At 42.3% G+C, this 18581-nt stretch overlaps 1 protein-coding gene across 5 annotated transcripts in view; it reads right to left on the bottom strand.

The window, feature by feature from the left end:
- Nucleotides 1-18581, bottom strand: part of TSNARE1 (t-SNARE domain containing 1) — a 472184-nt gene that overhangs the window by 237819 nt on the left and 215784 nt on the right. For all 5 annotated transcript variants that reach the window (XM_032688083.1, XM_032688116.1, XM_032688100.1 and 2 more), the window contains 2 exons: nt 18096-18170; nt 15971-16027 (listed from right to left, as the gene is read on the bottom strand). In XM_032688083.1, coding sequence (XP_032543974.1) covers nt 15971-16027; nt 18096-18170 — 132 coding nt within the window. The remainder of the gene's footprint in view (nt 1-15970; nt 16028-18095; nt 18171-18581) is intronic.

Here is an 18581-nt window from a genome sequence, read left to right as displayed (position 1 = left end):
AGTCCACGGCAGCACTGCATATTTTATCATAATCTTTAGGCTGCACACCGACTTTCTCCATGGGAAGCTCTCCATGAACCACTGCCACTGCCTGCTGAGGGAGGTGACACTTCCCATCAGCAGAGGAGCATTGATCAGCCTCAGCATTTTAAAGTCCCAGATGAGTTTACATTACCTTTCCTGCTGGAGTCTTTCTGTTTGCTTGCACTGCCCTTGCTGTTCACCCTGCTGCTGCTCAGCTCAAACACAGCTGTGCTAATACACCAAGGCCACACAGCTAATCCATACTTCTGCTATCTATTTTCAGGTCTCATTTGGCAAACTGAGGGGGGTGAGAGCATCGTGAGCATAACTGAGAGACAGGCCCTTGAGGGATGTGCTGGGCTAGTCTTCCAAGGACACTGATATGGGGTTTAGTTTTGTCAAAATCACGGAATCATTTTGGTTGGAAAAGACCTCCAAGACCATCGAGTCCAGCCTTTGACCAATCACCACCTTGTCAACTAGACCAGAGCACTGAGAACCATGTTCAGTCACTTCTTGGACACCTCCAGGGATGGTGACTCCATTGGGCAGTTCATTCCAATGCTTAACCACTCCTTCCATGAAGAAACTCTTCCCGATGTCCAACCTGAACCTCCTCTGGCACAGCTTGAGGCCATTTCCTCTTGTCACTGGTGTCCTGGGAGAAAGGAGTGACCTCCACCTGCCTACACCCTCCTTTCATGGAGTTGTAGAATGTGAGAAGGTCTCCCTTGAGCCTCCTTTTCTCCAGGTTGAGCTCCCCCAGCTCCTTCAGCTGCTCCTCATCAGACTTGTGCTCCAGACCCTTCCCCAGCTCCGTTGCCCTTCTCTGGACATGCTCCAGCCCCTCAGTGTCTTTCTTGTCATGAAGGACCCAAAACTGAACCCAAGATTTGAGGTGTGGCTTCACCAGTTCCCAGAACAGAGGAGCAATCACTTCCCTGGTCAAAAAACCCCCAAAAACCACAACCAAACAACCTACACTTGGCTGTGTTTTCAAAAGGTTTTGAGCATTGCAGACATCCTCAAGTCCCAAGAATTTTTCCAAGAGAAGTTAAACAAGCTCAGTTGTCCTGGATAAGTGTCATCACCAATAACTCCACCCTGCCAACCAAAACATGTCTATTGGATTGTAGTGAGGATGGGGATATTTTTTCCCCCAGTCTCACCCTGTCATGCAGTGACAGTGCCAGGTCCCACACTCCTCAGAAGAAGTTGACTTTGTCAGAAAGAAATTTGAGCCTTTCCACCCTGACTTATTTAAAATATGCCTGATAGGTCTCATGAGTAACGTACCTACACAAAGAGATCTCAGGAAACGTACAGATTGTGCAGGAACATAAATTTTGACTGAACAAGTGATGAATAGAATGCAGAGCAACATCCTCAGATTTTGGGCAAAGAATGTAAAATCATTCAGTGGTGTTTGCGAAACATGTCAGGCTCTGTCAGGAAGAAGGGTTATAAATAAATGTGAGGTAGGTAATTTAATAATGCTATTTCATATACATGCAATAATGAACTTTAATTATTTCTTTGGGTTTCTTTCTCCTTTTACTGTAGCAGATGAGTCAAGCCCAGATGTGTAATGAAACTGCTACTAACATCACAGCATTTTCTTTAGAGGTGGCTGAAAGAGCTCTATGGATCAGCTGTCAAATCATTCCTCCTCCTGTGGGGTTTCCTTCATGCATCTCACCCAGAATTTAATTCCTCCACATATGGCAGGAGTGAATCATAGTGCAAGGAATTTTCTTGATGGAAAGGATTTTGCAGACAAGCAAAATATCTTCTCACATCACTTGTCCTGAAATGAAGCCAAAGTCATCTTTACCACATGCAGTGGAGCAACGTGCCAAGAGGAACCAGTTGCCATGGTATGTAGGGAAGTTCATCCATAACTTTGCATTCTGAAACTATGAAAGCTAATTTAGAGTTTATCTGTAACCTTATCCCCAAATATTTGCGGCAGGGAATGAGGAGATTGATTTGTTTCCTGCTGCGATGCTGGGAATTAACAGAGGATATCAAAAGGAAAGCTCTGAGGTGTTAAATGCAGTGATATGGATAAATATGAAATACCTCACTCATTCCTTGGCTTTTCAGTGGAAACTCAGGGAAATGAAGAGAGAAATCCAGCACATCACTCCTTTTGCAAAATGAGTTCCTGTCAGTCTGCAATGACTACACAACTTTCACGAAGAGGAAGTCATATGCCGGGAATCTCATTGAAATATTTTCATTCTCCCTTCCATCTTTAGTGCTCTGGAAGAAAGGCCAATGACAACACAACCCTGGTGAAAGGAACAGGATATTCTTCAAATCCCAGCTCCACGAAGACATCATGGCCTCGTTCCTCTATTTTTGTACACAGGAGACTTCAGACTCACTGAGGGGCTACCCAAAAGTATTTGACTTAACTTGTCAGTTCTACTCTGAATCCCATACCTAATACTCCATGCTAAACAGTGGATAAACAAACCCATGAAACACATCAGTGCTGCAGACTCTTTTCATGTAAAAAGTCCTTGCATTTGACAGATACTCAACCTATTCCTCTCTATACAGAACAAAGCAGATAACCCATGGCATGGGTTACTCTAGGAACAAACACTTTGTCTTTACAATAGTGACAAAGGTAAACCTGTTGAGCTCAGTATAACTTGCTGCACAACCTACAGTCTCCATCCTGCCTCTGCCTTCACTGTAAAATGGTGTATTGGGTTTGCATGGCACAGTTTTGGCAGCGAGGGGCTCCGGGGTGGCTGCTGAGAGAAGCTGCCAGAAGTTTCCCCCATGCCTGGCAGAGCCCATGTCTGACAGTGGCTCCAAGACAGACCCAGCACCAGCCAAGGCTGAGCCCACCAGTGACAGTGGCAGCACCTCTGGGATAACGTATTTAAGAAAAGGGAGCAGAGATCCACCTGCAGCCCATGGAGGAGCCCATGACAGAGCAGGGGGATGCCCAAAGGAGGCTGTGACCCCATGGGAAGCTCAAACTGGAGCAGGTTTTCTGGCAGAACTTGTGATCCTGCGGGGGATCCGTGCTGGAACAACCTGTTCCTGAATGAAGGTACCCCATGGGATGGACCCACACCGGAGCAGGGGAAGAGTGTGAGGAGGAAGGAATATCAGAGACAACTTGTGATGAACTGATTGTATGCCCCATTTCTCATGTCCATGCAATGCTGGGGGAGAGTGGGTAGAGAATTCAGGAGTGAAGTTGATCTTAGGAAGAAGGAAGAGGTGGGAGAAAGATGTTCTAAGATTTGGTTTTATTTCCTGTTATCCTAGTCTGATTTGATTAGTAATAAATTAAAGTAATTTCCCCAAGTCGAGTCTGTTTTGCCCATGACAGTAATTGCTGGGTGATCTCTCCCTGTCCTTGTCTTGACCTACGAGCCTTTCATTATATTTTCTCTCCCCTGTCCAGCTGAGGGGAGAGACAGAGCAGCTTTAGTGGCAAGCAGGGTCACCTCAGCACAAAGGGGGATGGGTTCTTTCCCTTACAGAGTTGAAATATCTCAGTTTGCAAAATGTTGGTGATCTGCAGGGACATCTACTAACATTCAGCACTGGGAGGTTTCCCAACTCATTTCCTATTTCATATCAAATCTTCCATATAATCACCAGTTCATAAACAAATAAGCCTAATAAAGCAGTTCCAAAAATAGCCCACAAAGCTCCAAACCACACTTTTTAGAACCTGTCCTTTTGTTTTGGTGTCCAATTTATATTCTGCAATGTTTTCTGGCTGTTTACACCTTACTTAGAAAGGGGAAAAGCACCACTGGTGAGATTCAAGAGGGCAGAAGGGGAGAGTCAAGAAAGCAACAGGACGATTAAAGGGATTTTGAGTGAACACAAGTGTCTACAAGGGGTCAATGCCTGTAGCCTTGGAAGCAACAAGCAGCATTAGGAGGAGAAAAAGGTTATATAATGTTGGATATTATCAAGCTCAAAATAAAACACATCTCAAAATAAGCAGCCTTGGTGTAGGACAAGAACACAAATGACATCCCATGTGCAAAGGATGCATCTTTGTAAAATGAGGGATGTGAGGGACAAAACATATAAAAACAAAATTAAAAAAAAAAATCACACCCCAAAGTTTAAGAAACAAAAAATATGGTTATCTGAAAATAAAAAGTCCTTTCCCTCCTTTACTTTTCTGCCAAACACTTCCTTGTGCCCTGTTTTTTCCCCGTCTGCGACTGGTGGCTCTGATCACGCAGGCAGGTGGCCAACAGGTGAACACCATTTGATATCACCACTACCTGTTCTCACACAGATGGTCTGAGGTTTCCTGCTAATTTAAATAATTTTGAACCCTTTAAACTCCTAAATAGCAGATTAGCAGCACTCCAGGCTGCATGAGGTGTATGTCACCATGTCATCCTCTGCCATGTGTCAGATACACACTCATGGCCCTGTCAGACTTAAGCAAGATGCACTGATGGGTAAGACCTGCCTTTGGGGTTCCAAAATTATGTGAAGCTGGAAGACAGAGAATCTGCACAGCTCTGAGGACTCTACTAAAGATGAGACTGAAAAATGGTAAATTCCCTGATGCTCCCCAGCAGATGTGACCTAAAGCTCAAATTTCTCCTCCTTAGGAACCTGAGAAGTTATATACATATATATAAACACAAATCATTAATATTATACTTATTTAAACACTATTTAATATCTGTATTCTACTCAGTACAGAGAGGGGACATGGAGCAGGTTTCCACAACAGAGTAAGGGACTCGGTCTTCCACAGAATGTAACATCCTGTTTTACCCTGACTCTCCACAGAGTTTCTCCTCATCTCCATGATTCATCAAGGCTTCTCTGACACTGTTTTCATCTGAGCACTATAAAACAAGGCTCTTGTATCCTATGCCAGCAGATGGCACTCCAAAATGTGCAGCATCCACAGCTTCCCTCACCCCACCCCCAGTCACTGCCGTAAAAGGTGGTTTTTTTCTGTGCCTGGCTCTTCAGCAGTGCTTTTAATCATGTTTAAATACAGGGGTCAACGAAGTAGCTCCCATCGTAGGGCTATCAAACTTCCCAGGGCTCAGCTTCCAGAAGAGGTCACTATGTCCTGCTACACATAAAAGCCACATTCCCATTCTCTTTTCTTAAATCATCTCACCAATTACAAACTGCTGGGCACAGAAAGGGAGAAAACACCTTCCTCACTCACCAGAAATCAGTTCTGATTGCAAGCAGATGCTTTGATCTTTTTTACTTTTGTTTACTGGGTGGGGTTTTTTTTAGAGCAATCATCTGTGATTCTCAGCATGTCACTGCTGAGCTCTTCATGCAAATATAGCCCCATACAGAAATGGGAAGGGAAAAGGAAAGGGAAGTGGAAAGGAAAGGGGAAAATCCTTCTTAAAGTAAAAAACACTGTAGTTCAAGAGACTCAGTTGTGTCAAGTGTAATATTGAGTTAAGGTTCTGGGAAGCATCTCAACAGTTTTATCACCACTCAGGAGCTTCACAGGCTGACCAAAGGCAGAAAATAAAATACTGAATCTTTTAATTTCATCCAAGTGAGATGTGCAAACCACAGCTCACAACAAATCCAGGGTTTGCACAGATTGGAAGCAGGATTTTCAGCTCTCCCTCATGGAAAACTAGGTTCATGGAAATAAACATTTTTGTCCCATTTTCATTCAGCTTCTCCATGTGTCCATTATAGGTTTTTCCATGGCATGATCTCCTGTCTGTGGTGTGAGGACCTTGGGAACCTCCTGTCTGTGGTGTGAGTTTGGCTTTGGGAAGCTGCATAAACAGGGGCAGAAGATCAACTTTCATTTCCTGTGAGGTAAAAACTTCCTTGCTCTACCATTCCCAGCTCCTTTCCAGCATCTGGAGAAGTACCAAAGTGGAGCACCAAAAGATGAGATTGAGGCCTTAACTGATTTAGGAAGCAGGGACAAAGTCCTCTTTCACCAAACCCATTTGATTCAAGGCTCAGTGGAGTGACCAACTGCCTAATGCTGATCCCAGGGCATCATATGGTAACATGGCTCTAATTAAAGAGGATTAATGAAGAGAACAGTGCAAAGCTTTGTTGTGCTTTGCTGGAGGGGAAACAGTGAGATGCATCCTGTCATCTTGCTGCTGAAATGACAAATTGCCCATGTGGACACCCACAAGAGGAGAATATCTGTGAAGGCTTGGCAGCATCCCTTCCCCCAGGATTCATTAGCATTTACAGGGATGAACAGGGACTAGGGGGATGCTAGGCAGGTCCCAGCCCCACAATTTGGATTTGCTCCTGACAGTAACAGTGATGAGCAACACTTGTGGCTCAGTGTTTTCATTCATAGAAATCATAGAATAACTCAAGTTAGAGAGGACACATAAGGATCAGCAAGTCCAACTCCATTCCATTCTCATCTAAGAAAGCATATCCTGGGAGTTTTCATCAGGGTTTGTCCATGGTATATGCTGTGAACCACCATCTCATTTCAGACTGGGGACAATCAGATGAAAAAGTCTCTTAAAATTAAGGGAATTACTTGCTACACAGGCACCTTCTCAAACTGACAAGTTTGTGAGAGTTACAATGGAAGAGCTCTGCCTGTGTTTAGGTGAACACATTTATTTTATTTATCACCCAGACTCTTGCTATCAGCTCAAAAATAACTACTTGAAACGTTATCTGCAGCACATGCCTTATCTTACAGATCCTGCTGTACTTCATGAAGAAAATATATATAAATTACCCCTCTGATATATGTCCAGCTTTATGATTTGACTCCAAAGGTATTTCAGAATCCTGGGTTACCATTAAAAGTGAAGGTGAAACTCTATAACAAACCAAAACATCAGTGGAAGTTTAATTTGGCAAAAATAACACAAACTGGAATTACGGTTTTCAGCTGGGCTCCAGAACTAAGTAACAGAATAAACAATCAAAATTCAAAGTGTGATGCTCTGTTTCCTTGTGTTTTCATTAAATCAGGAATAATTGTGACCAACTGAAACAGTCTGAGACGGCACGTCTGCCTTACTGTGCCAGGTCAATTTGGGGGCTGGTTATGTGCAATAACTGGAGCATCACATGGCAGTGATGCTCCTCCAGAGGAGGCCACCAGGTTGGTTAGAGGGGTGAAGCACCTCTCCTATGAGGAAAGGCTGAGATAATTGGGATTGTTCAGCCTGGAAAAGAGAGAGCTTTGGGGTGATCCGATTAAAGCCTTTCAGTACCTGAGGGGAGGTGACAAGAAAGATTGAGAGAGACAAGTTTTTAAAAGAGCACGGAATGACAGAACAAGGAGGAATGGCTTCAAACTGAAAGTGAGTAGGTTTAGATTAGATATTAGGGGGAAAAAAAATTACTGTGAGGGTGGTGAGGGACTGGAACAGGTTGTTCAGAGAAGCTCTGGCTGCCCCATCCCTGGAAGTGTCCAAGGCCAGGTTGGACGGGGCTTGGAGCAACCTGGGATTGTTCCACCCCATGGTAGGGGGGTGGAACAAGATGACTTTTAAAGTCCCTTCCAACTCAAACCATTCCATGATTCTATGATTCAATGATTTCACAGGTGATAACAGGAGGTAACAGCATTCCCCTCCACACAGGAGTGAAAGGGGTTAAATGCCTTTAAATTTTACAGTGAGTATAACATTGGTTATTTAAACCCTGAAAACAAATAAGATGGGCCTTAGAAAGGTCACTAAATATTACTTTTTGTCTCCACTGTGGTGAAGGAAGGGTTAACATATTTCCAAACACATTTTTTTCATGGGAAAATACCACTGCTGTCCCCATTTAATCATGTGATAAATGCAGCCATCAAAGTGGGTTTAGAAGAATAGAATTTCCTTCCTTTCAATAATCCATCTCCACAGGAGTGGTTTAAATGTATTAAATAACACTGCATTCACTTTGGAGCAAGGTGACACACTCAGGAAGGTTTCACATTTGTTACTCCAGTTGCTGCATGATCTTTGCCAGGGTAAAAGTCAACTTGGACTCTTGCAATGCAGCCCCTGGAAGGTGGGGTTGAAGGAGGGGACAAGGAAGGGGTCCTATGAACATCCCACTCACAATCAACACAAACCACTTCCACTTGCAGCGGGTAGAAACACTCACTACATCATTATGCTTCTGGAAAAAAAAAAAAAGGAACATACAGAGGAGACAAGCCCAGAGAGTGAACAAAATTCAAGCTTTTTATTCAGTTTTTGTAATTATAGTACTGCCATCACAGCCACACACGTCCTGCAGACCCAGCCTACATTTCATCAGCTCTGGGATCTTGGCCTGTGTTTGCTCTCCTCTTACACTGCTGTCAGCACAGCTCTGACAATGCTGCCAGAGGTGACCCTCACTGTCCAGAAAAGCTGCATGCAAGGACAAAGCTCTCCCAGCAAGGTGAGCGTCCATCCAACTGGCCACAACTGTCACTGTATTTATATTTAATTTTGGGGTTTATTTTTATTTATTTATATTGACAGAGATGTAGATATCTACAGAGATACATATATATTTATAGACATACAAATCTGTGCCAGCAGTGCTGACTTAAAGCATGAACTGCCCACACTCACTGTGTAAAAAGCAGCACTCAGGAGATAAGAGGATTCTGAACTCATTGAGACAAAGTCTGGATCTCGTGCAACAGGCGAAAAATCCATTTCCTATCCTTACAGGTGCAGAGATCCCCTCCAAGAATGACCCTGATTTGGCATGAAGGCATGTGTATTTTCAATATCCTTTAAATTTAGCAGCTGGTAGTATCTAAAGGGGGCCTACAGGAAGGCTGGAGAGGGATTTTTGCAAGGGCATGGAGGGATAGGACAAGGGCGAATGGCTTTAAGCTGAAGGAGGGTAGATTTAGCTGAGATACTTGGAAAGAATTCTCCCTGTGAGGGTGGTGAGGCCCTGGAACAGAGAAGCTGTGGATGCCCCATCCCTGGAAGCGTCCAAGACCAGGCTGGATGGGGCTCTGAGCAACCTGGTCTAGTGGAAGGTGTCCCTGCCCATGGCAGGGGGTTGGAACTGGTTGATTTTTGAGGCCCCTTCCAAAGAAAACCATCTTATGACTCCACGAGACAGGAGCACAGCAACTACCCAGGCAGACACTGCAAGCAGTGAGGAAAACTATTTGCTGCCTGCAGCTCTGGAAGAACAACAGTGTGGGCACCAGTCCCAGCCCCTGGGCACAGTCAGGATGTGCTCTCTGTGAAGGTGCTCGCTCCTGTTAGCACAGAGTGTTCAGGGCACTGTTTGATCCCGCGGCCTCAAACGCCTCCACACGACCCCAGTGCCACCATTTCCCACACACACACCTCCCCTCAGGGTGAGTGGAAGCGTCTCCCAGGATGTGGGAGTACAAAAGCAAGTGGTGGTAGAGCTGGGTGGTCGGACTGTCTCATTCCAGACAAAACAACCCTTTGGATTGTGCGAGGGCTCCGGTGGTGACTCAGAGCTGGGGTAGAGCAGAGAGGCTTCAGAGCTGCTGTGGAGGAGGCTCCAGACAAAAGAAACCCTTCCCTCGCCTTCATCCTCTGCCCACACAAAAACCTCTGTCCTTTCTCACTCAAAAGGAAAAACCAATTGAAAAAACAAAAACAAAAACAACACAGGGAAACAACCAAACTAAAAAAAAACAAAACAAAACAAAAAACCCCCAACAACTTAACTAACCCCAAACCCAGGGAATGAACAGTGAGTCCTTTGCTTGAGTGCTGGTAGAGGCAGCTGCAGTTTCTGGTTTCATCAGCAGACACAGGTAAGAAAAGTGGGCTGATCCTGTGACAGGGGATTGCTGAGGAAAATCCACAAAGCTCAAGTTGTTTGAGCAATTTAGGAATTCCCCCCAAACCTTTATATAGATTTGGTCTTTTCTTCTTTTGTAGAATGAGGAGACTGGAATGTTTTTGGAAGCTCACACCTCTAGCCTTTGCTAATTATGTCCTTTAAAGATATATTAGGATTTGAGGTGTTTCTTACATGTAACACTGAAGCTCTGAGCACTCCTGATGTCCCATCAAACCTGTGCACCAGCAGCACCAGGAATACTGGCGTTTTCCCAAGGTCTGCAGTGCAGGTTTTATCGCCCTCAAGGATGGAGGATTCTTTATTTTATCTTTTACAGTTGCAAAATGCTGCGTCCCTGACGAAAAGAGAGTTTAGTGGTTAGTCAGTGAAGTTCTGTGCCTACAAAGCCCACTGGAATTTTTTTTCAAGATCGTAGGCATGCTGAGGAGAAAAGACCTTCCCTTCTCAGACACGTTGAAAGCAGTGCAAGAACAGTACTTTGGGACATTCAGAACAGATTCCACCTCCCTTGAGAATATAAGGAACAAATAAAAAAATTAGGCGTGAGTCTATTTCCATCCACTTAAGAAATCCCTTTATTAGAATCCATTTCTCTACCGCCAAACAGGCAGAAAAAGAAAATATTTAAATTTTCTTAAGAAAATTGCTTTAAATGACTGCCTTGAAAAAAAAAATAAAAATTAAAAATCAAAAACCAAACAAAAGCCCACACTTCAGTAAAGTCAAGAAAAAAATAACTGTGTGATTTAAATGCTCGGTATTGACAGCCCTGGGAACAGGGGAGTGGGTTGATTACAATATGGCTTTTAATGGATGCACAGTCATTTAAAACAAAGTTGACATTATTGAAATAACACTTTTTACAGGAGGAGCTGCATCCTAAACGACCTTGAGAAGACACAGCAATTACTACCACACATGCAAGATAAATTATCACCAAAGCCAAGGCTTGATTTCCTGAGATAGAGCAGCCAGTCTGGAGCATTTAGAACTGGGATGAGCTCTGAGATAAGATGTTGGAGTCAATAAGATAAATGTGTAAATAAAAAGCTCCATTTGTCGGGGCAAAAGTTGTATTTTGATTGTGAGAAACTAAATTTTGCATTTCAGGAAAATACAGAGCACAACCTCCTGCAAATTTTGAAGACAGCTTCAAACATCTTTGGACTTTCAGCATGAGGAGAACCTACTGCATCACAAACTCATAGTTGATTATTCAAAATAGCCTAGTGTTTGCTGAGCCTGTGAGATCCTCAGGGTGGCACAATTTAGTAGCTGTGCTTATACAACTTCTACCATCTTAAGGACCTGGTAAAAATAGAAGCCCAAATAACTACAGTCATTCCACACACACATACATATGTGCAGTTTATGCAGATATTATTGCCAAAAAATTATTCTCCCATAAAGGCACAAGGATTGGATCTTGCTGCCCCCAAAATGAGAATTTTACTCTAATCACACAAAAAAGAACAACTTCATAAACACAGGAAGGAAGAGAGAAATGATGCTTCCTGTGAGAAGGAAGTCCACTTAAAGCAAGAATAAACTGATGCAGTCAGGAGAAAAAAAGCTTGTATATGCAAATAGAGGTTTATTACCCATCTTTGTGCTCCTAAGAAACATAATTTAGTGACCTCTGAGAGATGGGTCAAGTAGGCTTATGGAATAGGAAACAAAGGCATCTTTATGGCAACTGCCATGTTCCACAGCAGTAATTATCCTTCCCTCTCCCCATGAGCAGAAGGAAATGAAGAGGGATGCCATTAAACTATGACAATTACTGTAATTTTAATTTCTAAATATTGCCAGGAAAAGTTTCCTTCAGGGAAAAAAAAAAAAAAAAGTCTGCTCAGATTTTTTATGTGGTTTTTATTTTAAAACTCATTCCCCGGCTCAAACAGAGCCTGTGCTTCTCCTTCTCCCACTCCCTTGGGGGGAACCACCCACAAAGTCTACATGGTGAGAAAGACCACTTTGCTCCTCTTTAGCTGAGAAGATAGAATTTCATGGAATCACAGAATGGTTTGGGTTGGAAGGGACCTGAAAAATCATTTCCAACCCCTTGCCATGGACAGGGACACCTTCCAGTAGACCAGGTTGCTTGGATGACTAAGATGGCTCAGTATGGTCAGTGAGGATCCAGGAAAGATGGAGGTGGCCCAAAGACATGTCACAGATGCCTTAAAGGATGAAGAAACTCAGCCATCCCTGCCAGGAACTACCAAAGATGAATTCTGGGGAGCCTTCAGCTTCTCAGCCTTGTCTGCTCCTGGGTTTAATATCTGGAACTAGAAGTTATTCAACCATGGGCACGTAACAGGTTCTTTCTATTGGAAGTAGATGATGTTGGATGCACAATAATTATAAAGAATTAAAATAAGAATTAAAAAGAAGGATTCTTTTCATCTCCTGTGCTCAGAGACATTATTGGCTGTTGTGGGTTTTCCTCAGGCTATCATTTATTATTTTAATATTATGGATAATCTATTCTGTGCTCTTAAAGCATTATCATATTATATTCTATCCAATTGTTGCACTGTGAGATGGATTTCACCCAAGAAATGGCTTTCACCTATGTCTGCTCAGCTGTCCAGCCTCTCCTAGCCCTGACCACACCACCCCAGGTTCCAGGGGACACCTGAAATATTCCCTCTCCTACAGTGGGCTCTGCCTGGAAGGAGGAACAATTGGTTTTCACCATGGTGTGTTCAGGAGAAGTGAGATTTGAAGCCCATCTGCTCCACATACAGTCAGAAAGCAGAGGTGACCATATCACCAAACATTGTCTCTGTTTGCTGCACCAGCAATTCCCCTAAATTGAAAACTCCTTTCCAGGATTCCCCTGGGCACTCTCTTAATGAGCCTTCTGAGGTCTCATTTTGGCCAGTGGGTGAATATTTAAAATTACTTTCACAGATTCAAGGGAAGGGACTTTTTTTATTTTTTAATAGTTGCCACAAGGCACGTTCAACAATGATCATTTAGTGTAGTAAAAAATTGTGTCTTTCAATATATGCACCCACAGAACTACATTGATTTGTCTATAAACAAGCACATTCCTACAAACACATATTTGATTAAGAATTTATATAACTTCAGGCTTCAAGGAATTTTGGATCAATGCTTTTATTTTGCTTCTATAAACAAATAAACTCAATTAAAGAGTACTTACAGCAAACCACAATGGGCAGGAAACTAATTCTCCCAAAGCTTCACTTGGCAATTTTTACCTGTTATGTGGGTCTAGGGAATCAATTGCTCCCTAAACGGAAATTATTAGGGTTTATGTTACCAAACATCTTATCTTTCCCACTCACCAATGGAAGAGGGGAACTACAGGGACATGCATCTAGAAAAACAAGCATTCTTCAGGCCTCTTACAACTTGCTGTAATAAATTAAGGCATAAATAAAATAGAACAAAGCCCTGCAGGCAAATAGTGTTTGAATCAAGACTGAGTCTGCACCGAGTCACTCTGTGGTTTCACAGGACCCATAAATCAGGTCTCCTGAACATATGTAGAATTTTGCATTACTGCCCTAATACATGCACATAGTGGTCAGGCTCCAGTTCCTGGGGGAACTATAATTCTGCCTGTCCTGACCAAACTGCAGCTGGGAAAATAATAAGTAAAAACCAATCACTGCGTTGCCTTCAGCAGGTTTTGTACTTTTAATTTCTCCCCTTTTTGTGCTTGAAGGAGGAAAAAGAGAAGACGTGAAGCTGCAAAAGTATAGGGAAGTTGAAGCGGATGTGACTGAATTTTCATCCTTTTCAAGCAGTTTGCACGAAGACTCCTTCGTCCCCAGCCCGAGCAAGTGTCACTGCATGGAAAGTTTGTGCTCTTGAGCGTGATCCAGCCTATTTCTGAGTCAGAACCATCTCACCAAGGGCAAAATACAACCTCCTTTTCCACAATCCACTGAAACCCCCAGCAAGTGACAGCCACAAGAAGAAACAACCTGCAGCTGATCCAACCCAATCTCTGCTGATGCTGCCTGTCCCACACCAGCTTGGCACTGCTACAGTTGTATTCTTACCTGTTTTAATGCAAAGGGGTTTGTCTGTCCTCTTCTTCCTCCAGCCTCCCTTTTCTTCCAATCACATTATTACTTGCCTCAAGATTTGAGTATTTCTGTCTGACATCCTATTTTTTCCCTCCATTAAAACTCCATTCACTTCCAGAGAAGGTTATTTTTGGAGTCATCAACCATCGTCAATACACCAAAAAAGTTGATTTCATCCAGGCTTGCTCCAGGTGCACTAATTAGCACTCTTCATCCTATTTACACTTGTTAATAGCCAGCAGTGTCCCAAATCCTATGGAATAGCCATGGCCATGAAACCACATGGTAGTCCAGGCAAGATCAGAGCTGTTCCCTCCTCTGCAATCCACTCCACCAACAACAGTCTAACAAAGTTAGTTAAAAGCCCAAGAAACGATGCAATAAAGCATGAAAACAAATCACAGCTAATTTGCACAAAATGACCCTCCTTATCTCTGAGCTCAACCATCAAACCCAATAAATATTTGCTGTACGTTGGATTGGACCACAGTTAAAGGACAGGATGTTTGTGACCGTGGTCATCACAGATCAGCAGCTGATGGGCAAAAATAAGCTGGATAATTTTTATAAACTCGCAACTGAATAGTGACATCCCTGCACAATCACTCCAAAGGTGGTGGTGGGAACTCCCAACCAGGATAAAGGAATTCATCAGTCCTTTGGGGCCTGAGTTTCATTTCACTGACACCTAAAACTAACTACACAACAATAAGCCCCAAGGCAGAAATGTAATTGCTTGAAATCTCGTTAATATTAAAGTTTTGGTCCAAGGCAGAATTGTAATTGCCTGAAATCTAGCTAATATTAAAGTTTTGGTCCAAGGCAGAATTGTAATTGCTTGAAATGTAGTTAATATTAAAGTTTTAGTCCATTGACTTGCCTTAATGTCGAGATCTTTGGTGGCATTATTCCACCCTTCTTTACAGAGACATATCAATGTTACAAAGTACAACTATTTCTTATATCCAGTAAGGAGGTTATAGAAAACCAGGTGGCACAGCAAGGTGAAGAATGAAAATCCATAAGGAAAGCAGAAAATCTGCTGATTGTGCTTTAAAAGAGCATCAAGAATATCAGAAATAATCACTGAAATTAGACAGAGAATTCTGCTTTTTACTGACATGAGATCAGTTACAAATACCTACAAATTTTTAACACGTAGGATTTGAGAGACCAACCTAATGTCTGTTGGATTCTTACTGCAGCCAACTGATCTCCTGACATCAAACCTCTCTTGGAAATCTGTGGTGATTTCTTACACACACACACCCACCCCTTTTATATATATAATATTTTGCATTACTGTTTGTGAAAGGGAACACACGTATGTATCTTTACATATATATTTAAACATGCATATCTTCATATATTTATATATATACATCTATATTTATATCTTTATATTCTTAAAATTTGCACATGTTCACAGGCACCCATGTATTTAATTATATTTTATACATACATACACTTGCATGTATGAAAATAAACATATACACCATATATGCAGTAACCACAGTATGTATGGATGTGGATATAAAAATCAGAACATATATGTATATATTCTGATTCCATACAGTATTTATTCATTGAAAAACTTCCTAATATGAGTAAAAAGAGAATAAAAAGGCTCTATTTGCATATGTATATAATAGTTAACCACACTGTAAAGTAGACAAGAAAGCAGAATACATGATCTTTCTTAAAACTGGGGACAGGTTTGATAAAAATTCCTCTCATTCCCTGCTATGAAAGTGTCCTTGGAATGTGATTTCCAAGTGAAAGAGGATACAGGACTGCTTTTTGATAAATTTCAGAGTAGAAAAAACTCCTATCAAGAATGGAAAAACAGCCCCACGAGAACAGAAAAGCAGGGAATAATTAAACAGGTCTTATATAAGTCTTTTCTTCCTGAGTCCTGTATCCTCCACCTCCAAAGACGTCACACATGCCTGTTGGAAAAACACCTCGCTGGCTTCAGTGTAGGCAGTAGAGGAGCACCAAGCTCTTCAGCATCATTAGTCGTGGTAGAAAATAGCCTTTTTTTTAGCACTGTACTTACTGTCAAACACAAAGACACATGAACTTACCTGTTTGGTGCTTCTCTGCCCAGTGGGAAGCAAAGCTTTGGATTTCTCTGCTATTTTCTGTTAAAAAGAAAAGGAAAAATAAATAAAAAAAAAGAAAAAGAAGGAAAATGGCTGAGAAAACAGTCCAAATATTTAGGGAAGGAGTCATATAAAGCTATTTCTTCTGCTTTTTAAAGAAAAGGACATAGAGAAAGCTCCTACTATTTAGAAAAAAGAAAGGGAGCATAATAGCACTGAAAAGTTTGGTCTTACAGGCATTAAAAGCCTTCAAAGCTTCCAGGATGACAAGGTTATCAAAACTGAATCAGGCATTTAAGGAATGACAGCCAGGACGTGGATAAGTAGCAATTTCCCACTCAGATTGGTTTCCTGACGCAACAGGGCATTCACAAACTGCACTGGTTAATTTTGGCACCTCTGAATCGATGACAGGTTTTAAAATAAAAGAAATCAAACCTGTATGTGCAGTTCTGACGGACTGTACTCATGAGCATTGGGAAAAAAAGGCATTAAAAAGTGTGTGTGTATATAGGGGTGGAGCTCTTTACCCAAATCATTCCAACTTCTCATTTAACAGAAAAAATAATTTCATTTAAAGGCCCCAAATTTAGTTTCTTGAATAGGAGAGAGAAACAATTTAAAATGTGACACAACACTAGAGATAATGCATTGTTATCATGCAACACAAGTGCAATTTTATGTACATCTTTTTGTTTATTTGTTTATTTTTAAGGTATAGGCAGCAAGTGTTGGCAAATCCATCATCACAGACGTTTTTAAATAAAGATCCATTATTAAGTGCATATTGATATATTATCAAGTGCCTGTTGCCAGCCAAATTTCATTACACCTGTACAAATGCAATATATGCTTCCCATGTGCTGCAGCCACGGATCAAACTCACTAAAGTGAAATAAGAAAGGAACCAGAGTTTGTCCAGGTTGTGTTTTTTGATTAATCCAGATATATCTGCAAACTTGCTGCTGCCGGGGAGAGGAGCAGTTTGAGGATGCTAAATTTAAGTCATTACTACAGTGTTTAAAAGCAAAGCAAATCTGCTCATCAGTAGAGCCTCCCCAGGGTAAACAGGGTGAGCAAGAAGCAAATGAAGGAGCTGGAGTTCAGGCTCTGTTTGTTTTATTAAACAGCTTGATCTTGGTGACAGATCCAAACCACAAGACGTGCTCAGAAACTTTCTGGCAAAGCCATATAGCACAGCAGAGCCAGAAAGGGGGGGGGGGGGAAATATTTAAATTATCAAAGCTGCCTGCACATTTTCTAGGAGCAGAAAAGGTGAAAAGGGCATTGTGCAATCAATTCACACCAAAATAACATCAAGGCTAAGCCAGATGAAGCACTGAAAGTCCTACCAGACACACAGTTGGCAAAAACACACTTTTTCTTCTTTTCAGCTGCTGCTGAGTTGTTCTGCAGTCCCATGTGTGTGAATACTCCAAAGCAATGATACATCCCCCTGCACTTGGCACTGGTGAGGCACCTTCAATCCTGGGTTCAGGTTTGGGACCCTCATGACAAGAAGGACGTTGAGGGACTGGAGCATGTCCAGAGAAGGGCAACAGAGCTGGGGAAGGGTCTGGAGTACAGGTTTGGTGAGGAGTAGCTGAGGGAGATGGGGGTGTTTTTCTTGGAGAAAAGGACCCTCAGGAGGGACCTTATTGGTCTCTACAACTCCCTGAAAGGAGCTTGTAGTGAGGTGGGAATTGGTTTCTTTCCCCGAGGAACAAGATGAGAGGAAATGCTCTCAAGTTGTGCCAGGGGCGGTTTAGATTGGATATTAGAAAGTATTTTGTAAGTGAAAAGGTTGTAAAGCTTTGGAAGAGGCTTCCCAGGGAAGTGGTTGAGACATCATCCCTGGAAGTATTCAATAAATGTGAGGATATGGCCCTTAAGGACATAGTTTAGGTGGTGCTGGGTTGGTGGTTGGACTTGATGACCTTAAAAGTCTTTTCTATGATTTCTTGACAGACAAAGTAAGAAAAGAGGGTGGAAACCACACATAACCAGCCCTGTGGAGATGCTCCAGGCTCCCAGGAGTCATGCTTACTCACACTTCACACATTCCCAAACTCACAGATGGAAGAGTGGAAGCAAGAGTGACCCTCACCTTCTGCACAGCTCCGTATCTCTGGATGGCATCTGACAGCTGGTTCTTCAGCCTGTCCAGCTGGAGCCTCTCTTGCTGTTTTGGGAGAAGAGAAGGCTGGTTAGCAGGTCTGTAGAGATAAATAAAGTAGTAGAGTGTCTCTGAAACCCTGGAAAATTGTCCTGGGGGGAGACATCAAATAAACAAGGTGGACACAGATAGTATCCTAAAAAATTTCACAGGGGTTGCCAGGATGTAACAAGACTTTATTTCTACGAAGTAAGCATGTGATTCTTTGGTCTTTCAGGCCAAAGCACTTAAAAATAATGCCACTTGCATATTCAATATATCACTGAAGAAAATAACCCAAGGGATCTTCCCATAAAATTCCTTTATTTGGATGATCATCACCTCATTTGATGGCAATGGGAGACTTACTGGAATTGAGAGGTCCATCAGCCACAACATTCCTTCTGCCTGGCCTAGCACCTGATTGTCAGAAACCAA

This window comes from Chiroxiphia lanceolata, chromosome 1 (assembly GCF_009829145.1).
Source record: "Chiroxiphia lanceolata isolate bChiLan1 chromosome 1, bChiLan1.pri, whole genome shotgun sequence".
Taxonomy (NCBI): Eukaryota; Metazoa; Chordata; class Aves; order Passeriformes; family Pipridae; genus Chiroxiphia; species Chiroxiphia lanceolata.
The sequence above is the reverse complement of the archived record's forward strand: the minus strand, read 5'-3'. Positions and strand labels throughout refer to the sequence as shown.